This window comes from Aquarana catesbeiana, linkage group LG09, assembly GCF_042186555.1.
Source record: "Aquarana catesbeiana isolate 2022-GZ linkage group LG09, ASM4218655v1, whole genome shotgun sequence".
In the NCBI taxonomy this organism is placed as follows: domain Eukaryota; kingdom Metazoa; phylum Chordata; class Amphibia; order Anura; family Ranidae; genus Aquarana; species Aquarana catesbeiana.
Window position 1 is genome coordinate 194,128,949 of NC_133332.1, and position 23,262 is coordinate 194,152,210.

Consider the following 23,262-nt stretch of genomic DNA (forward strand, 5'->3'; position numbering starts at 1 on the left):
TATTTTATTTATTTTTTGCAGGTTATACTAATAGAATTCTTACCAAAGTACCCAATATTTCGACCAGACTGAAGATGATTTGCTTCTGCTTCATTTCATAATAATTTGTTACTGGTCATTCCTACCCTTAGTGCCTTTTTAGATGGTTTGTGGAAAGAAAAGGTATACTACTGTGTTTTAAAAACACAAAATGGGTGTCTTTTTTTGTATAGCAGTACAGTGTCCTAATAGCTTCTGTATTTTTTACATGTATAAAGAAAATCAAGATTTGCACACTTATTTTTTATGTTAAGGGAAGCTTTCTGTGTTGCACTTCATTTTGCCCATATAGTGCAAGTGTTATGCAGCTCATTTTGCTGTAAGCACTTCACACTGATGGGATTAATATTCTATAAACACTCATTAATGTATATAGTTGCAGTTAGGGACATGCATCAATGCTGCTTTAACTCTAGCTTATTGCCTTATTGTACCTATGTCTCTCCTACTATTGTATCTTATTTACATTTTTTTTTTTTAACACTAATACAAACTGCAATCTGCTTATACACTTGAGCCCTAAAGGCAGAGGATAAGCAGCTTGGTTAAATCACTACTGTTCAGGCCGGTCATGCTGAGCTTTGAAGTTCAGAAAACTAAGTTCACACATTGCCTGGTCTGTTGTAAAGTGCGATGTCGCTTATTATGAGACCGTACTACAATTACAATGTATCAGTGTTGTGGTTATTAGAGATCTGTGGTAATTCAGCGCCTCAGAATAAGAATATAATGAAAGCTAAAATAGATTATTTAACCAAAAACTGTAAATATTGCCTTTTCAGACCTGCAAGTGTTATACTTATGTTTACAGAATGTAATATAGCTGTTACAGTATTGCCAATTCTGGTTGAACTTTATAAACATACATGTAGGCTTCATTTGATTGTATGAACCATTTTACTATTTTGCAGTTACATGAGACTAGTCTGCATTTCTTTGTGCTGTTGGCCTACCAGCGGAGGTTTGTTATGTTTTTAAGCCATAAGCTGGTGATATATGTAAGTGAATGGCCAACTTGCACTTTACCAGTGTGTGTTTTTGTGTTAGGATCAGGCCATCTTCTCGCTGTGCAAGTGTTTAAAAACCCACATTGAGAACCCCAGTATTGTATCTATTATGTACTACAGAATTTATGTGATTAGTTTTAATATAAGGGATTTTAGGCTTTACAAGTTCGGTTAGTCATTGGCTCCAATAATGCAGTGCCCTGATCACCACAGAATTCCTCTTGAAATGCATTTCCGGCTTTTGGTGTGGTTAAAGGAAGAGGGGCTAGAACCTCTGTCAGTAACTTGGCTAGGAAGAGAATTGAAAACCTCACAAGTCATTTGGAGGACTCACCTTGACAGTTGTCATTAGTGCAAAAAGTGAGGCTAAATCCTAGTGGCTGGAATGTACTGGGAGATTTGCCCCTACCTACCTATAGACACACGTTTGACCAATGTCCCCACTTTGGGCAGGTTTACTCTTGCTAGTTAGCTTCTGTGGGTGTTGTATTCTTACATTTCAACCCATCACCCCCTTCCATATAACAGCAATGGGTTTATACACCAGAGAATAGTAGAGAAATGGTGTGCTTGGTAAACGTTGGGTTTTTTTTTTTTTTTATCTATCTCTTTGAATTGGACCCATCAGTCATTTCAAGAATAGACTTGTGCAGAAAAAAGATCATAGAAAATAACAGTTGAAACTTGAAGTGGCAAACATACAGAAATGTTTAAGTGTTGTAGGCTCCAAGCAAAAGTCTGCTTGCCGTCTTATAATGCTTCAGTGTATTTTGGCTAGGTTTCTAATATGTGATATTGATAATATGATTAGTTACGTTGAAGAGAAATTGCAATATTTACCAAAACAGGATTGTAAACTGTTCCTGAAATAAGGGTGATCGTGTCAGCTGAGGAGCCCACAGATTTAGTGTTTAGCATTTTATTCCCCAAAGTGTTTAACCTCTTCAGCCCCGGAAGGATTTACCCCTTTCCTGACCAGAGCACTCTTTGTGATACAGCACTGCGTCGCTTTAACTGACAATTGCACGGTCATGCGACGTTGCACCCCAACAAAATTGACGTCCCTTTTTTCCCACAAATAGAGCTTTCTTTTGGTGGTATTTGATCACCCCTGCGGTTTTTATTTTTTGCACTATAAACAAAAAAGAGCGTTCATTTTGAAAAATAAAAAACTTTTTGCTACAATAAATATCCCCAAAAAATATATTAAAAAAAAAAAAAAATTTCTTTCTCACTTTAGGCCTATATTTATTCAATAAGTGTATATTGATTGGTTTGCACAAAAGTTATAGCGTCTATAAAATGGATTTATGGCATTTTTGTTTTATCAGTAATGGCGACGATCTGCGTTTGTGTGTGTGTTTTTTTGTTTTTTTTTTTATCATCGTGACTGCGACATTATGGTGGACACATCGGACACTTTTGACACTGTTTTGGGACCATTGTCATTTACAGCGATCAGTGCTATAAAAATGCACTGATTACTGTGTAAATGACACTGGCAAGGAAGGGGTTAAACACTAGGGGGCGATCAAGGGGTTAAGTGTGTCCTAGGGAGTGATTCTAACTGTGGGGGGGGTGGGTGATCACTGCTCCCGATCACAGGGACTAGTGATCTGTCATGTCACTAGGCAGAACGGGGAAATGCCTTGTTTACAAAGGCATCTCTCTGTTCTTCCGCTCCGTGACACGATCGCAGGCCACCCGGCGGACAGAGTCCGCGGAACCCGCGGTCACGAAGTAGCGGCGGGCAGGCACGCCCACAATACCACGATTTAATGGGGACGTACCTGTATGCCCATTTGGCCAGCCGTGCCATTGTGCCGACGTAAATCTTCGTGCACTGGTCGGCTAGTGGTTAAAGTGGTTGTTAGCCCACTGTACTAACATAGTCTTATCCCCCTCTGTATCATAACATTTGTCCCTGTGTCTGTGTAATGTAAAAAAACAGCTGATTTGTACCTATATAAGCTGCACTCCGAGCGTTCACCTGACAGGTCAGCTCCCTTGTTTCTCCAGCTCAGAGCTGAAGTGGGCGGGGCTGAGCCGTCCTGTTGACAGCCGATGGGGGGGAGAGAGAGAGAGCCGACAATCAGCTGAGCGTCTGAAGCCATTTATACATTTACAGATTGCCTGAGTTTTTACATTACACAGGGACAGATGTTCTAATGCTGCAGAGGGGATAAGACTATTTATTATCAGGAGAGGAGCAGGGGAGGCGGCTGCAGCTATGAGCAGGGAGGGGTGTGGGGAGGACACGGACACAGGGGGAGCTGCGGCTGACGGAATTACGCAAATAGACCACAATGTCAGGGGCTCAGCAGCCATGATTATCGTAGTTAGTTTGCAGGGGGGAGGGTATAGCCAGGCAGGATCAGCCAGGTTCTTCAGGTTACACAGGGGGCCAAATGACACAGCACAAGCACTGTGCTGTATAACATGCTTTAAAGGAACAGAATCAGGTTATTTTTTGGGGTGGTTAACAAACGCTTTAAGATTTTGTGTAGAACACATAGTATACACATTTTACAATTTTGTAAGGTAAACAGCAAAATTTATGCTTAGTTAAAGCTGAACTCAATGGAGCCACTGAAATACTTAAGTTAAAATACTTTCACCTGCCAAAGGTTTGTAGTTGTTCAGCCATTCTTATCTGGACAACTCTTCCAGAATATACAAGCAGATTGTTGATGTTCACTGCAGTAGTAGCACAGCCTGTACTAGAACATAGTGAACATACACTCCTGGCTTGCTGATTGGACAATGATAGGTTAATCTCTCTGCTGACTTTGCTCTTCCTCCTATCAGCTTGTTCACAGCAGAGCCTCCATATGCACCAACTGTACCAGGTATTACAGAAGGCTGATATCAAGGCAAGCTGAAGTAATTGATGATGCTTGCAATTAGAATACATGTAATTGTTTTAAATATGTGCATAGAGTTCTGGCTTAAATTACTGTTTTTCTTCTTTTTATATTTTATTTTTTTTCTCTCCACAATGTGTACTTTTTATGTATGCCTCTGGCTAAAAGCAACAGAAAAGGTATTTTAAATTACCTATAGTAATTCAAGTTCACAATTTTCACTGAAAATATTAGGTAGAGGGAATTATTTTCTAACATGGGACTTAAAATTGACGTCTGATGTTCCTAAATTTGTAGCCAGTCTTATACAATTACTTTGGACTTACCGTTTAGACATTACATTAAATAAAGTTCATGTCAAATATTATCTGTTGCCAAGTAAGGTATCATATGGTAGTACCATAAGCTTAACTGTGGAAATTAAATAGTCCAATAGATAAGGGACATTATTTTTACACATCTTTTGTGTCTTTGCATAGATTTATTTTGACCACCTGACTTGTTTTCTTCTTATTTGCACAGTGCCATAATTTAGTTGCTTTCAAACTTTGCTGTAATTACCTCCATAGATTTCAGAGGGATGGGCAAAAGTAACTCATACTTAAGGAATACCTATATATTCTATAGTATTAATATATCATTTTTTTTAAATACATTTTTCTTCCCTTTTTAAAGGAAACCTGTCAGCCTATCATATGCTAGCAGTGCTGCCAAAATGCAGACACTAAGGGGGTTATTTACGAAAGGCAAATCCACTTTGCACTACTGTCGATCTGAGGTGGACGTGCAAGGAAAATAAAAAACATTTTAGCTTGTACATGATTGGATGATAAAATCAGCAGAGCTTCCCCTCATTTCAGATCTACAGCGACTGCACTTCCAAGTGCACTTGTAGTGTAAAGTGGATTTGCCTTTCATAAATAACCCCCTAAGTATCCTTGATAATCATGTGATGGATTTTTATGCATGTCAAGAGGCCTAGATTTCTGCATGACATACTTTTAACTGCAAGCACATGGCAGTGTGTACTGCAGTGTGGTGTGTTGCAGTGCCATTATGTTTAAAGTGATTCTAAAGCCTTAATGACTTTTTTTTTTTTTTTTTGATTTTACCTTTTAATGCATTAAGGTAAAAAACCTTCTGTGCCTGGTATCTCCCCCCAATTTACACCTTTTATACTTGCCTGAACCTGAATTCAATCCAGTGTTTTGCACATTAGCAGTGGCTCTATCCCTCCTCACTGGGTAGATTGACAGCAGCTGGAGCACCCGCTGCTGTCAATCAAATGCTGTGACTAGGAACGGGGCAAAGCCGTACTGTGTGTCTCTAGACACAGGCAGCACAGGTGCCCACCATAGAATACACAGTACAGCTTAGCCATAAAAAGTTGCTTTCTGTGGTGGGCACTCGCCAAAGAGGAACCAGAGGGACCCCAGGAGAACAAGAGCGGGGCTGCTCTGTGCAAAACCATTACACAGAGTTGATGAAAATGACATATTATTTTAATACATTGTAGTTTTACAATCACTTTAAATAGCACTCCAACGCACAGATGTGAAAAATACGTGATTTGCAGCACATGTCGTGCACCATTTTAGGTGTGTTGCAGCCCAATCACAATATTGGGCTTAATGCAATGCACAATAACCCATGTACATAGTGCTGGCATTAAGGCCGTGCACCAGTGTGAATTGGCCCTTATGGTTTAAAACCGAAATCCTGTGTATAGTGTGTACACCTGGTATCCAGGATTGCACAAAAATCTGAATCCCAGAGGTACCTTCCTTGTACTTGGCAGTTCTTTTACACAAAACACTTTGCTATACCAGAGCAGTTTATTTTAACATGTTCGTTTAGCAGTTAATCTGGATATACACTATACAACTTTTGTTTGATTTCCTTTTAGATTTACCAAAACCATGTAGTGCAAGGGCCTGTCTGATTGCATACAAATTGAAACTCTTAAGGTTTGACCTCATATTTATATGGTCTTGGTAAATCCTAAAGAATATTGAATAGTGTGTATCCAGCTTAAGAATCTTTATCAGAAGAAGTTCATAAAGTTCATAAAAGTGCAGTATTGAGGGAAAGCTTTATAAATAGAAAAGCAATACTTTCCATACAGTAACTGTTTAAAGCATAAAATACTGACATATGCATATTTTAAAATAATTAAATAAAACATTATGTAAATGTAATATACTACAGTGGAAATATAAGCCCGCCCCAAAAAATATCTCAAAGTGGATGTCACACAACAGATGCCTTTTAGCTTCTGTTTTAAGCCTGGGTTCACACTGATGCGAATTTACAGCGGGTTTGATGCGTTTAGAAACACACAAATTCGCAGGTCATGTAAAAAGCATAGTATTCCATGGCTTTGGTTGACATCTATGTGTTGCGAGGAAAAAAAGGGTCCTGTGCGTGTTGACTGTGGGTGGGATGTGAATTTTATCTTCTTAGGCTTCAATTGAACTTGCAGCACACAGTTCACATCTCTGTGAATTGTTCATTGTCTGCCTCCTGAAATTCACGGTAAATTCGCACCTGGTTACCTCCAAAACGCAAGGCAAATTCGCACCTCACACAGAACAAAAAAACAGATCAAATTTGCAGTGCATCTAATCGCAGTAGTCTGGACCTAGGCTAAAAGAAAAGTAACATGGTGGGAAAAGAAAAAACTCCATACCCCTGCTTTTCACAGGTACTCGGCGCACTTCTCTGTCTTGCCTCTAGGATTCTTTGGGTTTTCTTTCACTTTGTAATGATGACAAATGATGTATAAGACCAATTATCTGTGGTACCAATGGGTACAGTGTGACACGCTTTTGGAAATGTTTGTAGTATTCAGAACTACACTTTATAGTGAATGGGTGAGGACAGGGAAAGTTAGGCGCATAGTAAAAAAAAAATAAGATGACTTTACTACAACTTTAAGGCAGCATAAACCGCAATGATGATGGGTTCAGTGTAGTAACTAAAAGCAACCAATATAATTTTGCATCCAGAACAATTAAAGATAAGTTATAAATGGTTACCAATAGTAAACATTTAGAATGCATCTTGTATTGGTCTGACTTCTTGTACCACAAATTAAGTTTTATATAGTGTATTGTTCAGCATTTCTTCATTGGCAGATCATTTTATTGTCCCATACGTGATTTACTAGTTTGGTGGCAAATTACATATTGTATTGTCACCCATGGAATAGGCAAAGTTGGAAAGGAAACATTGATATAACATTTAAGTTGGAGTAGATTAAGGCCCCTTTCACACGGTTGGACCGTTCAGGTCCGCCTGTCAGTTTTGACGGCGGACCTGAACGGGCGCTCCATGCTAGTCTATGGAGCAACTGATGTCAGCGGTGACATGTCCGCTGACATCCGACCCCGTCCAATCCGCTAAAAGTAGACGGATGCCTCTATGTTCAGATTCGTCGCTGGCAGATCAGGTGAGATCTGATGAAAATGGACATGCTGTCCGTTTTCGTCCGATCTTTCCATAGAAATCAGCGGCGCTCGACAAGCCCCTCCCCGCTCAGTGAGCAGAGACGGACCTGTCATCTGCCGGCTCAGCGGAGATCAACAGAGGAGATCTCCCGCTGAGCTGGCGGACTCCGTGGAAGCGGATCCGCCTCGTGAGAATGAGGCCTAAGTTGCATGAAGTATTCCATTGTTTAGTACAACTAAAAAATGCTACAGAAGGTGCACCACATTGCATGTAATTATTAAAGGATAAATTCACCTTTTTAAAAAAAAAAAAAAAATGCACATTTCTTTGCAGGTAAAAAAAGTGCATTTTTCAGGATAGCTCTCTGTCCATATCTTCAAAATGGGCAGACAGTTACTTGAGAGCAGGAAGATCAATGGGCTACGAGTGTATTCATTCACAGGAAATGTAAACTATAAATGAATGATGCATCCGCACACTGCATAGCCATGCTGTTTTCAAATCGTGACGGTGGGTGGGGGGATTCCTTGCCTGCTGTCGTGGTGGGGTTGGGGGGTGCATGCTGACTGTTACACCCTTAACACGATACCATGTTAAAGGTGAACTTGACCTTTAAAAAAATTTCTAAGACCCCTTTCACACTGAGGCACTTTTCAGGTGCTTTTTTGTGCTAAAGAAAAGTGCCTGAAAGCTCACGAAAACCTATTTCCATTAAAATCAATGCATTCTTTCATCCTGGGGAGGTGAAAAAACTGCAAGCGGCTTCTTTGGCTAAAAAAAAGCGCCTCAAAAACGCCTCTCGCCGTTGAAATGAATGGAAGGCCTCTGAAAAGCTCTGCAAAAAACGCCTAGTGTTTTACTGGCAGTTTAGAAGTGCCTCAGTGTGTAAGTAGCCTTGGTGAAATTGAAAGGGACCTGTCAGTATGGGAGATATCATTGCTTGCTTGATATGACAATGCAAGTTTTATGGCAGTTATAATTGCTAGTTTGAGCCATTAACCCAGAACAAGTATGTACATAATGTCACTTCAGTATTGCTGGCTGTATGCATGGTCTGGGTCCTGACCTGTACATTAGTGCAGTGTTTCTCCACTCCAGTCATCAAGGTGCCCCAACAGATCATGTTTTCAGGATTTAGATGAAACAGCTGTGGTAATCACTAAGGCAGTGAAACTGATCAAATCACCTGTTCAACATTAATGGAAAGTATGAAAATCTGACCTGTTGGGGTGCCTTGCGGATTGGAGTTAAGAAACACTGCATTAGTGAAGGAAGGATTAGAGTGTCAGAACAAAGCTTGTACCTTCATAAGTTGGCAATTTTTGCGTCCATATTTTCCGATTGTCTTCACTTTTTCCTTTTTAATGGAATCTTCACATAATGCTGATGGGCAGCACTTCTAGCAAGAAGAGGACATGTGTAGCACTTTACCTTTTGCCAACCACCAACAGCACTATAAAAGTAGGCACACCTAATTCTAGCAAAGCAAAATTCCAGGCACGGTGGTTTTTTTTGTTTTTTTGTTTTTTCCTCCCCCTCTCTTGCCAGATATTTGCTGTATTCTTTTGACTGCTTTTGTTTAGACCATATACTACAGCTCTATGGTCAACTTGTGTATAACCAGTTAGCCCATACATTAACTGAAATTAGTCTGGCCCCTGCGGAACTGGCTGATATTATTATTATTATTATTATTATTATTATTATCCACGAATGGCCAGCTTAAGACTTCTAAAGTACTGGTCTCATTTTTCAAATCTTTTTTTAATAATATATACATTCCCTTTTTGAAATGGGCATTACATTTCCTTAAATTAACATTAGGCCACATTGACACTTGTACATGTTAACGTGTGTTTGAATTGGCTGCCAAAACCCACAACCAACCTAATCGCATGTCTCCACGTTTTTGGAGATGTAGTGCTACTGTGTGGTGCTGCTCAATATGACTGACATGGCACCATAGTAGGTATGTTATGCATTATGGTAATAATGTGTGTTAACTCAATACATTTATGAAGCTGGCCTAATGCAATTTTTTACCGAAGGCAGTTAAAAATGTAGTTTACTAGCTTTGATTATTTAAAAAAAGAAAAAAAAAATCTATAAAGAGTTTCTGCGCACAGATGCTTAGTATGCATTCAGGTTCCATCACTCATTACTACAAGGCAGATGGAGTGGAGTTGGTGTGACAAATGAGAGGCTACTGTTCTCCATGGATGCATGGAGACTGCGAAGGTTCTAAGACCTTTATCAATATGAATAGCAGGCCATGTCTGTCATACTGTACAAATAAAGATTGATATTGGGAGTTCAGTTATATCACAGCAGAATACAGTATGGAACTATGACCCATCTATAATGGATGTGTTCTTAAGGATCCTCTTGTAGTGTGGGATGATTCATTTGTTATTTTTTTGTGTCCTTTTTAAAATCAACATAGTGTGAGGATACCTACAATGTGTGGTGGAAAAGGAGCTTAGACTATAATGAAAACAACATATTCAAAGTAAATGTGTTTATGCAGTATTGAAACACAGTTGAATCACATTTTGGTTCTGTACATTTTTTGCCTACTTCTTATTTATTGCAGCTAGCATTTGTTGTGAAATAAAAATGCCTGTTCCAGCAAATTCACTAAATATGTACTGCTCTGTTTACTTTTCTGTGTAGTTTTATCCTATAGGAAAATAAGATACGCATTTCTTTTTCCATTTGAAATGGATTTCTTTTTGTTGCCCCATCTGGATTGTGTATATAACAAAGCAGCAGAAGCTATTGCTATTACGAGGACTACACAACTCGGCAGTTTTTACATAGTATCAGTGTTGGCAATGAAGACAAGAGAATTTATAGTCTGCTTGAGTGACTCACATCTGGTCTGCTCAAGGAATTGCCACCATTTCTGAAAGTCACACAGCGACAATAACTGAGCCTCTTTGTCAGCCATGGGATAAACAAATGGAAGATGTAACAAGAATGTGCCAAATATAACGCAGACTGTTCTACAAAGTGGAACTTAATGTGGGAATTGTCACTGTGGAGTCATTGGTCAAATAACCGCATTTCAACTGATGGAATAAAAAGTCAATCATTGAATTATTTTCTGGCGTTTTCATTGAGCGATTGTGAGCATAATGGATGTACTTGGCAAGAGTCTACCTTCATGCAGCTTGTTTTTGCAGAAGATTTTATTCATTCATGCTTTATAACAATCTGCAGACTGGGGGGGTGGGGGGGCAGGGAAACTCTCCGTATGGCCAGCTTAAAAGCTGTACTAAACTCAAAAGCAAAGATATTATATTGCAGCTTTCCAGTTATTTTTTTTATCAGATTTTTTTTTCATTAAGGGCGGCACAGTGGTGTAGTGGATAGCACTCTCACCTAGCAGTAAGAAGGGTCGCTGGTTCGAATCCCAACCACGACACTACCTGCTTGGAGTTTGCATGTTCTCCCTGTGCTTGCGTGGGTTTCCTCCGGGTACTCCGGTTTCCTCCCACACTCCAAAGACATGCTGGTAGGTTAATTGGATCCTGACTAAATTGTCCCTAGTATGTATGAATGTGAGTTAGGGACCTTAGATTGTAAGCTCCTTGAGGGTAGGGACTGATGTGAATGTACAATGTATATGTAAAGCGCTGCGTAAATTGACGGCGCTATATAAGTACCTGAAATAAATAAAAAAAAATTAAACATTAAATTAAATTTAAGTTTGAAACACAGCCGCAGCACGTCACAGACCACAAACTAAGAAGGTAGTCAGACATACAGCAACCGTTCAAGCAATCCAAACAAAGCTATTAGCAATTTCTGTAAGCATACAGACACTCATAATCAGACATTAGCTCCTTTTGGTAGTGAGGTAGAGAACACAACATTAACAAAAAATAAGTATCGATTTACTTATATATGTTCCAAATAAAGAAGGTGCACTGTATGAACATGAATCTGTAGCTAGCTAATAACCTAAGCCTAACCAAACTTGCACAAATAGACCAGAGTACTGATCAATAACATATGGCTTGTGTCACAATGAGACTTCTTGGAAGAAGAAATATCTAGAATTGAAGTGCATTTAGTGCCTCCAAACTCAAAGGGACAGTAGTCTGCCTGAAGTCAGGTGGAATGGGGCCAAACCAGGCACTGCCAGCCATAGGTTCTATAATTCATCAAATTTTTGGGTACATTTTCTATCCTGGTATATGAGCTTTTCTAGGGAGCTAGCAATGGGGTTGATTTTATTAAAGGCAAATCCACTCTGCACTACAAACAAGTAGATCTGAGGGGAATCTACTGATTTCTATCATCCAATCGTGTACAAGCAGAAATGCTGTGGGGTGTTTTTTTTTTTTTTGTTTTTTTTTTTAATTTATATATGCATGTCCTCCACAGATATACAGCGACTGCACTTCCAAGTGCACTTGATTTGCCTTTAGTAAATAACCCCCAATGTTAACTTTGGTTTTTCCACTCCACAGTCATTGAACGGCTAGAGAACATCCATTTTTTGGCAAGTACTTTCCATGCTATATGAAACAATAGCTTATCAGTTCTTAAACCTCGTATACGCGATCGGATTGTTGGCCAACAAAGAATCTGATTTTTGTCCGAAGGGTGTGTGCCAGGAACTTGTCTTGCATACAAACGGTACACAATTGTCAGCCAACAAGCGCGAACAAAGTGACGTACTACGTGGAATTTCAGCTCTTGAGCGCCACCATTTGGGCACTTTCTGCTAATGTCGTGTTTGGTTAGCACTGATTCCGAGCATGCGTATTTGTACTTTGGACTTTTGTGTGACGGACTTGTGTACACACGATACGAAAATCTGACAACAGACCGTTGTCTGAAAATGTACTAGCCGGCCATCCAACATTTGTGCGCGGAACGTTGGACAACAATTGTCTGATGGAGCATACTAACGGTCGGATTTTAGGCCAACAGTCTGTCATCACACAATTCCCTGCCGAAAATCCGATCGTGTATGTACGAGGCTTTAGATGTGAGGGCTGCATTCGTTTTTTTTTTTTTTGTTTTGTTTTTTTTTTTTTTAGGCCTTCTTTTAATTTCACCTGGTGATCCAGCCAGTAAATGTTGATTTTCAACAGAACAAATGGTCCTGTAGCTGTAGCAGTTAGAGCAGTGGTCATCAACCCTGTCCTCAGGGCCCACTAACAGTCCAGGTTTTATGTATTACCTTGGGAGATGCAGACTAGAACACTGCAATCACTGAGCAGCAAATGATATCACCTGTGATGTATTTCAGTTATCTTGCAAACCTGGCCTGTTAGTGGGCCCTGAGGACAGGGTTGATGACCACTGAGTTAGAGGTATGAAACAAACATTTTAAAACTTACAGGGGTGCTGACAATGGTCAGCTTTTATTTATTTAAAACCTTTATCCCAAAAGGAAAAACATGTTGCTGTAACTGCTTAAAAAGTGTGGGCTGGAGTTTGGCTTCAATTTGTTTAGTGTATTTAAATCTGCAAGTACATCTAACACTCCCCTCGACTGACAACTGTCCAAAGGTGCCCCTGTGTTCCTTCATGCGGAATGGTGGCACTCCAATACAGGAGGTGTTACTAGACAGATCACCAGATAAAAACATAGGGGAAAAGCCCTAAAAAAGAAAATTAATGCAGCCATCCACACCTAAAAATGGTAAGCGGCAATACATTAAAGGGGAGCTTTAGAACTTTGTCAGCGAGGCAGCCAGGCCAATAGAGATGTGGGAGTGAAAAGGAGCAGCAAGCTCGCATATAATTGCTCGTCAAGTGATTACTTGCAGATGTTTAGCCCTGGACGCAGACTCTGCGTCCAGGGAAGAGCATTGTCAGGTAATCACTGCACAAGTGATTACATGCAATCAGCTGAGCTGTCATCTTCCCATTGCTTTCAATTGGGCTTCCTGCCTGCAGCTAATAGCAGGGAAACTCTACTGGATTTCCCGCAGTTAATTGCAAAGGACCCTATTCGCAGGTGTAAATGGAGCCTAAAAACACACAAACTAGTTTGTCAAAATTAAAAGCTTAAGCTGATGGTGAATATAAAAAGTCCATTCTGCAATGTGCCCAAAGAATGCTTTTTGTCATGCCAATTAGCAAAAAAGATGTTTTGAATAGTAGGTGTTTGTCTTCAGGAAGACATGTGGTTGAGTGACGCAACGCGTTGGAAGGAGCTGGGTGATGTCACTTTGTTTCGGCGAAAACCGGAAAAGAGGTGGCGAGAAGCTATGGTTTACATCTACTACTCTATTGTAACAAGTGTATTTATGTGAGTGCATTTTTGGCTAGAAAATGGTCATCATTAATCACGCTATGAGCATTCTTTATGTTTATTGTGTGCAATAATACCAGCCCTATGTGTATGGAGAGATACCTGTTGAATATGCTCACTAAGGACCTAAGAAGGAAGTCAAGCCTTACCATAAAGGGAATTCTTTGAGTGCAATCTGACCTGAATATAGGTTTTGGTCTAAGCTGGTGTGCAGCAAATTCACATGGAGCACTGCTGAAATTTTCAAGTGTGGCACACATTTATAACTCCTCACAAATTTAAGGAAGTTTTTCTATTCTATGTTCCGTGGAAGAAATAGCACTGGGACTGTGGATTCACTTTCACCAATATTTCAAGGAGTGTTCGCTGTTTGTATGTTGATGTTGGACTGACGGCACTGGGATTGTGGATGCGCACTCTATCTAATATTGACATTTTCAGTGTAATATGTATTTTTGACAGTTTTTTTTTCTTGTAATATTTCAGTTCACTTTATCATATTCTGTTCCATGGCTAGCGCTACACATTTTATACTAATTATCTGAATTCACTGTGGGAACAAACGCAATGTTGGTGTTTAGCAGCACCCGTTGATCAGTATTGATATAATTTAAGGCCTGGTTTACACCTATGCATTTTTTTTTTTTTTAGTGCGTTTTCTATTTTGCAAAAACACACTGCAAACATGGTTTCCTATGGATTACGTTCTCATCTATGCATTTTATGGAAAGGACCAGGGACTTTTTTTCTGGTTTTTGGTTCCATAGACTTCAATGGATCAAAAACATGTATTAAAAAATGCACCCTGCATAAGATGTGAACCAGGCCTTAAGGCTGCATTCAAACCTGAGTGTTTTCAGCTTGTAAAACGCCCAACAAACAAAATCCCATTCATTTCAATGGCACCTGTTCACATCTGAGCGTTATGTCACCTGAAGCAAAACGCCTGAAAAACACCTTAAGCTCAAAAAAAGAACATGAGCTTCTTTGGGGCAGATTAAAGGCATTTTTCTGCTTTTTACATTGAACTGTACAAAATCGTGGTAAAAACGCATGACTTTGAAACGCTCAGGTGTGAATGCAGCCTAATTGTTCAAGAGAAGGAATTCACTATTTACACATCTTTTGTTAAACACATTAATTTGTTATTGTATAATTTAATTGTATTTAAAATAGAAGTGCGGGTATAAAAAAAAAAAAAGAAAAACATACTTGTGTAGGTGGATGCAGCATTGGTACCCCACTACCGCTACACTGCGAACTGAGAGATCTTTTTTTTTTTTTTAAGGTAAGCTATAATGTATGCACCGCATACTAACACATAACAACTTGCCGACCAGCTGCCACAGTTGTACTGCTGCAGGTTGGCACGGCTGCACAAACCACCGTCATTGTACATCGGACGCTTTAAGAGCTACTGGAGGCGTGCGCGCCCCCGGCGCCTATGCGCATGGCCAGCGGACGCGATGTCCAGTGGCCACCGGCGATCGCTCCACAGAGAGCCAGAATGGGGATCTGTCAATGTAAACAGACAGATCCCTGTTCTGATAGGGGAGGACAGACAGATCTGCTGTTCCTAGCGATTAGTTAGAAACACCTCCCAGGGAACACATTTGACCCTTTGATCGCCCCCTAGTGTTAACCCCTTTCCTGTCAGTGACATTTACACAGTAATCAGTGCATTTTTTTTAAGCACTGATTACTGTATAAATGTCAATGGTCCCCAAAATCTGTCTGCCATAATGGTGCAGTCCTGCTAAAAATCGCTGATCACCGCCATTACTAGTAAAAAAAAAATTAATAATAAAAATGCCATAAAATATCCCTTATTTTGTAGACGCTATAACTTTTGCACAAACCAATCAATATACGCTTATTGTGATTTATTATATTTTTTTTTTTACCAAAAATATGTAGTAGAATACATATTGGCCTAAACTAATTAAGAAATTTCGTTTTTTTTACATTTTTTTTTTTTTTTTTTGGATCTTTATTATAGCAAAAAGTAAAAAATATAGGGTGTTATTTACGAAAGGCAAATCCACTTTGCACTACAAGTGCACTTAGAAGTGCAGTTGCTTTAAATCTGAGGGGAGACTCTGCTGATTTTATCATCCAATCATGTGCGAGCTAAAATGCTGTATTTTATTTTCCTTGTACTGAAAGTGGATTTGCCTTTAGTAAATAACCCACATAGTTTTCTTTTTTCAAAATTGCCAGTCTTTGTTTATAGTGCAAACAATAAAAACCCCAGAGGTGATCGAATACCACCAAAAGAAAGCTCTATTTGTGGTAAAAAAAGGAAATTTTAACACAATTTTGTTTGGGTACAATGTCGCATGACTGCGCAATTGTCAATTAAAACTACGCAGTGCTGTATCGCAAAATATGGCCTTGTCAGTAAAGGGGTAAATCCTTCTGGTCCTTAAGTAGTTAATCCTAGAGGGGACCCATGCTTTTTTTTTTAAAGTTTACTACCGCTTTAATTTGTTAATGCTGGCTGTGTCCCCACTGGGAAAAAAAAAAGATGGACAAACATTTTTAGTTGAGTAGTTAAAGGGTTAAAATTAAAACCAATGTCTTTATTTCTAACCATAACTTCCCATTCCAGTGATGACTGCTCCCCTCATTTCTTTTCCTGGTGTGATAAGGATAGTAAGTGATGGACAATCTCTCAGGTGGGGTCATGGGCAGAGATTGAGGCTGGGTTCACACTATGTGTGGTGTGGGGCACAGCAGGGGGTCTGGTGCATCCCGTTCACCGTTTTAGGCTTGAATTTTTGCCTGAATTCAGACCTGAAACTGAGCCAAAGACGCATAGGACCCTTCTGTGCATTTCCGTGGTTGCCCCAAGATGTGTGAATCGGCATCCAATTTGCATAAGTGTGAACCCAGGCTAAAACCTGACTGATTTTAAAGCTGAAGTTTAGCTCTGTGTTATTGCATAATTACAGTACATTGGTCCAGTTGAGATCAATATAAGCTTGGATCAATGTGCATATGCCATACCTGTGATACCGCCGAGGAAGCAGAGCATCACTGTAGTAGTCACTGCTACTACAGTGAGAGCTGCTGTCTTCTGACTCTCATGCCAAGTGGCTGCCCTGCTGCATAGTGAACACAAGGATTCTCGCTTGGCACAGGCGCCATTCACTAAACACCTGGAATTTTTACCAACAAATGCACAGCGTTCTCTAATTGGATAAGATGGAAATTGTAACATCACCACCTCACCTCTCCATTTTGTTTAAGTGGAGAATGCCTTGCAATAATTGAGGAAAATTCAAGCATTCTGTGAATGGTACTTGTGCCAAGTGAGCAACTCTTGGTGTTCACTATACAGAATTGCAATCACTCAGCACGGAATGACGGTGGCGATGACTGCAGTCGTGGTGAATACTACAGTGATTCTCCGCTTCCCCAGCAGTCCCACAGGTATGGAATTAATACAACAGTCAGACCTAACTTAATGACCACCCACCTAATATTGAGTGGGCCTCCCATTTGCTGCCAAAACAACTCTGAGCTGTTGACTCCACTAAACCTCTGAGGGTATGCTGTGAAATCTGGCATCAAGCCGTCAGTAGAAATTCCTTTAGTAGACACATGCGGCTCCCAGAAAGGGTCCCATGCATCCTGGTTCAACGCTTCAGGTCCAATTTCAGACAAAATTTTGGGCTGAATTCGGACCTGAAATAGACCAAAAGGCGCACAGCGTTTTTGTGCAAAACGCACCGGACTATGTGAACCAGCTCCATAGAGAGCAGGTCAAAATCTCCTGCTATTGCGAGTTGAATATGGATATCCAACATCCAATTCGCAATGGTGTGAACCCAGCCTTAAGTTGTGAGATGGGTCCTCCATGGATTGGACTTTTTTGTTCCAGCACATCACAGATGCTCGATTGAAATCTGGAGAATTCGGGGGTCAAGATAACACCTCTAACGTCTGTTCCTCAAACCATTCAAGTAGAGATGCACCGAAAACACATGCAATTTTGCCCCGACTTTACTGTGCTTATGGTGTTTTTCATAAGTCATGTGACTTAAAAATTGCAACAAAAACATAACACAGATGCATTATTGATGCATTTTCAATGCGTTTCAACAGGGAGGTGCGAACTGACCAAAAATGCAGCAAGAAAGATTTTTAACACCACAACGGAAGTGCAATGGACCAGCGTGAAGACATATATGGAATTTAAAGAGATGCATTTTTCTTGAGCTTTTCGTGCACTAAAAGTGCCGACAATAAATTCATATTCATTTACATTCATGATATTAAAAAGTCCAATATATTACAATTATATATATATATATATATATATATATATATTGGTTTTGGCACCACAATTTCCATTCAGTTCACCTCTACAGTCTAGAACCATTTGTACAGTGTGGCAGGGCGCATTATCCTGCTGAAAGAGGTCACTGTCATCAGGGAATACTGTTTCCATGAAGGGTACTTGGTCAGCAACAATGTTTAAGTAGGTGGTACCTGTCAAAGTAAGCCTTGGTTCACACTGACAGCGGGAATGAACTCGCACAATTTTATCCCAGCATGTCAGTCCCGACTTAGGAGGGTGATTTAAGAGACATATGTGCAGGTTGCTGCACAGATGTCTATGGAAATCGCACCCCGAAGTCACCAAAAGTAGTACAGAAACTACTTTTGGGAATCGGAGCAGCGTCGCAAATGCGGATTCTGCCATTGCTGGCAATTGCCACCGATTTGGCATGCGATTTGACATGCCAAATCACTCCAATGTGAACCAGGGCTAACTCATGAATGGCGGGACCCAAGATTTCCCAAAAGAACATTGCCCAAAGCATCACACTGCTTCTGCTGGCTTGCCTTCCTCCCATACTGCATCCTGGTGCCACATCTTTCCTGGGTAAGCGACACCTCGCCATCCACATGATATGAAAGAAAACGTGATTCATCAGACCAGCCCACCTTCCATTGCGCCGTGATCCAGTTCTGATGCACATATGCTCATTGTAGGCACTTTTGGCTGTGGACACGGGTCAGTGTGGGCACCCTGACTGGTCTGCGGTAGCGATGGGCTCGGGCATGTTCGGATCGAGCCTGCCAGGAAGCCATCACTGCATGCCGCCAATCATAGGCAGTGTGTATGTGCAGCTGCCGGTTGGGAAATGCCTCACTGCCTATGATGTGCAGTGATGGCTTCCTGGCGGGCTCGATCCGAACACGCCTGAGCCCATCACTGGTCTACGGCTACTTATCCCCATACACATCAAACTGTGATATCCATATTTTCTGATTTCAGCACATCAACTTCATGTACAACATGTTCACTTGCTGCCTAATATATCCCACCGACTTTAACGTGTCATTGTAAGAGATAATCAATGTATTTCACTTTACCTGTCAGTGGTCATAAAGTCATGGCTGATCACTGTATACATAGGTTGGTCCAAGCTCAACCAATGCAATTCAGCAATAAATCCATAGCTGGAGTTCAGCTTTAATTCTTTCCTATTCTATTTAATTCTGCCACATTATTATAATCCAGGTATTGCTGACACATTGCAGGGCTTTACATATTGTACATCCACACCGACAAATGTGGACCCCTCTTCTAAGTGCCATCAGAAATAAATAAATCAAGTCATACAATTCCTACAGACACTTTGTAGACTTCTGATGTCCCCCATTCTCTGGGTCACTGGGAATTGTCCCTTTATTTAGGGGTGATGGGTGGAGAAGGGAGCCCCCCAGGTGAGGAGGATGGATCTGTCTAGCTGGGATCTCACCTGATCAGTAACCGGCGGCACTAGGACTGAGATGATCCAGGTGGAGGGGCCCCTGGAGATGGTTGCACCTGGAGCTCAGCTCTGTGTCTCCATCCTGACATCGTCCTGCACACCTGTCCATGGAGGAGCCATCAGACGCAGCCGGAGGGGCCCCCACCCTTCCTGTGGCCCCGGACACCGCATTACCAATGGCCACCGAGAGCCTGGAGGAGGAACTGTGGCTGTACGGAGGTAAGTTGCGCTGGACTGGGCGGATTAGAGCAGGTGTGATCTGCATGGAGGATGTCAGCTCCCATCACACCCATTACACCTTCATCCCTGGGGCGGGCAGCACTGAAAGGAGCTGGGGAAGGTCTGCCCGGCAATGTGTCTGGACTTCATAGAAAATGCCAACTCATATCATTCAACTGTGAAAAAGTGGGAACCCCATCTGATCTGATCTGATCAGTCGGCCAGCACTGACATACACCTCCAGATCTCTCCCTCCTATTGGCTCCCATTGATGGATTATTTTAGGGCAGCCACATGAAGTGTAAAAGAAGGGCAGGGTCCCCCAAAACAAACTTCAGCTGACCAAACAGCAGGAGAATCTGGGTAAAAATGTTTTTTTTTTTTTTAATTTGTCCACTTTTCTAGTTAATAGGTTTAAATGGATTTTTTTTTGCAATGACCATAAAATTCTGAGGACAGGATGGAAATATTGTCTCAAATGAATTCAATTCAGACTGTCAATGTTGTTTGCGTTGGGGAAAGATATTATTATTATTAATAATATATATGTGTGTCAGAGGGAGGAAGAGCAGAACTTTCCCATTATATATATATATATTAGTTCTGCTCTTCCTCCCTCTAAAATATTTGGCACATTTTTTAAATTTTTTTTTTTTTTTTTTGGGAGGGGTAAAGCATCTCTTTAACTACTTCCTGCCCACCCCAAGGTCCCTTTTTAAACACTTCTGAATAGGGGGGGGGGGGGGGCAGGAAAAATGAGCTGGGCCACATGATCAGGATTTACAGTCCATATTCCCATCACACACATTCCTGGAACAAGCTCTTTAGGTACCGGGTGCTGTAGCAACCACCAATTGGATACTGGAACTTGCACAATAATGTAGATATCAGTGTCGTCCAAACGATTTTTATTAAAGAAAGATCACATCACAAAAATTTCAGGATTCATTTGCACCAGCCACAAATTATTACTGGTGAGTGCGCTCCCAGCACTGAAACATCGGACAACCAGTGACGCATACATACATACATACATACATACATACATGGCGTGGACGTTAAAAGTCTCCCGGGTGTGCTGTGCGATTCAGGGTATTGCACAGCTCTCCTTCCCAACTCCACAACCCCCAACTTTATTTAAAATGTACAAAACTATACTTCATTTATGTCACTACAGCAATGCGATGGGCTTTGCTGCTGTGCAATGAGCTGCAATAAAATGTGCAATGCACCACCAGGCGGTGTTTCAGTGTGAATGGGACACACAGAAAACAATGCCCAGCGTTTTATAATGCAGTAAAATGCTGGTCACCGCACATAATGTGAATATAGAGTGTCTTCAGCTTATTTCCCTACACCTGACTTCTCTCAATATGCAGAATCCTATTCTTTCTATTCTAATTATCCCTGTTTACATTTGTACACCTCTGTCCTTCTGTGCTAAAAAAAAATGTGCATAAGCGCTTTTTTTTTTTTTTTTTTTTTTTTTTTTCTCAGGCATTTATTACTTAAACTTCAATAGGTGTGCCTGTAAATGTGTGACATAGGCATTTTTGTGGGTTTTTTACGCCTGAAAAATCCTTATCTCCTGTAGAACTGCTCTGCTCCTCCTTTGGTCCAGTCCAGAAAACAAATGCCTAAAGCCTGATACGTGTGCAAAAACACTAGTGTGTGGGTTCACACTAGTGCGTGCGGAACACCGCATGTGATTTGCACAGGAATTGTACCACACTCCTGTGCACATCACATGCGATGTTTGTGTGGTGTGATTCGAGTCATACATTTTGCATCGCATCCGCATTTTGCAGGACCCTTTTTTTCCGCACTTGAATCACATTGCATGCGATGCAATTGCACTGCATTCTGCGATTTTTTTTTTTTTTTTTTTTTTTTTTTTTTTTTTTTTTTTTTTTTTTTTTGGGTGTCGTTCATCTAACGTTGACACCTGCAGCAGATGGCATGGACGCCATGTGATTGCAGTATGAGAAATGCACAGGATTTGCTGCGTTTCTTGCATTGCATCAGTGTGAACCTAGGCTCAAAATCACTAGGAGTGAGATCCACTCAGGTGTAAATGCAGCAAATACATCCTTTCCATTCAAGTAGCAGGTCTGGGTGAAATCTGAAGGGTTTTAAAATGAACTTAGCTGAGGCAATGTTGGCAAAAAATACTGTTTAGATGAAAGATTTTTAAAACTTTCTGTTATAGCCAGCTTGTCCTAATCTCACAGTTCAAATGATTACAATGTTACATTCTATATGGTGCCACACGAACTCTGCTGTGCTAGTCCCTGGATATCTGGAAAACATGCCATGCTTGGGGAGCAGAGCTGGAAAACACAGACAAAGGAATATTACTTTTTTCCTAGAAAGTCTAATTTCCTTAAAAAGAATGTAAATTAGCACCCTCGTTAATTAAGATTTTTAAGTAGGATTTGATGGCATAATTTTCAGAATTAGAGGCTGTTTAGGGGGAAATTGCTTATTCTTTATTTTATCTGTTCTTTGTATTATCTATATTCTTTATAACATCTGTGTTTTATATACTTTATAATGTCTGTATTACCTATATGCTCAGTGTTATCTGTGTTATTTATGCTCTCTCTAATATCTGTATTATCTATATTCTTTGTATTCCCATGTATTGTATTCCTGTGTAAATTGCTCTGATTTCTTTGCCATGTGTTATTCCGAGCCTCATATAATCACACGTCCCTTAGTGTATGCTTCCACATAAACACAAATTCCCATTAGAAGTAGTAGTTTCAGAAAATAATTAATCCCCTACTCCTTATTAGGGGTTTGAATTTAGCATTCGAAACGCACCGATATTTTATTTATAGCTGTTATTGCTGATTTATTCAACGGCACCATGAATTTTTTTTTATTTTGAATTGGATTCAATTATTTTGATACCTAGTTTATGGACATGTCATAAGAGATGAAAAAAAAAACACATATCCGTATTGCTATCATTTATTGTAGGAAGCAAGTGGGCTAAGGTCGCATATGCACTGGATGTTTTTCTGCTGCTCCTAGGAGAATTTGGTGTGTGTGTTTTTTTTTTTTTTTTTTTTTCCTGTCCCTAAATGCCCCTTTAAGCACACATAGGCGTTTAGAGGTAGAAAAAAAAAACCCATAGCCCAGTGCGTCCAGGAGAAGCAGAGTTTTTGCAGAAAAAATGCTAGGTGCGTTTAGCGTAAATTAATTTGAATGGTCAGAATAAATTATTCTGGCCAATGAAATTGAATTAAAGCCCAAGCGCTTGATGTGCCTAAACGCGTTACAGGCGTTTAGAAGCGTCAAGTGTTTTTTGTTTTTTTTTTTCTGCCAAAAAGCAGCTGCCAGGAGGAAAGGAGTCTAAAAGAGTAAGCAAAATGTCCAGTGTGCATGAGGTCTAAATGTAAAAGATACAATAAAAGGCCTACATGAGGGCTCTTGCACACAGCCGTATTAAGGATGTATGAGCATACAGAATAAATTACAGTTGTAGATGGGAGCTGCAGTGTATTTTTGCCCATAATCCATCATTCTAAAAAAAAGCCATGTGCGGCTGCATGTTTATAAACGCTGCCACTTGCTACACCTTTAGCGTAGGGGTGTGTTTCTCAAACTGT

General features: G+C 40.3%; 2 protein-coding genes across 2 annotated transcripts in view; both read left to right on the top strand.

Moving 5' to 3' along the window:
- Window positions 1-10,459, top strand: part of CHIC1 (cysteine rich hydrophobic domain 1) — a 39,825-nt gene extending 29,366 nt beyond the window's left edge. The window contains exon 6 of the mRNA XM_073599475.1: window positions 22-10,459. Coding sequence (XP_073455576.1) covers window positions 22-72 — 51 coding nt within the window. The 3' untranslated portion in view covers window positions 73-10,459. The remainder of the gene's footprint in view (window positions 1-21) is intronic.
- A 9,074-nt stretch (window positions 10,460-19,533) lies between these two features.
- Window positions 19,534-23,262, top strand: part of LOC141108164 (uncharacterized) — a 71,397-nt gene continuing 67,668 nt past the window's right edge. Inside the window, exon 1 of the mRNA XM_073599476.1 lies at window positions 19,534-19,645. Within this exon, the coding sequence (XP_073455577.1) occupies window positions 19,534-19,645 (112 nt within the window). The remainder of the gene's footprint in view (window positions 19,646-23,262) is intronic.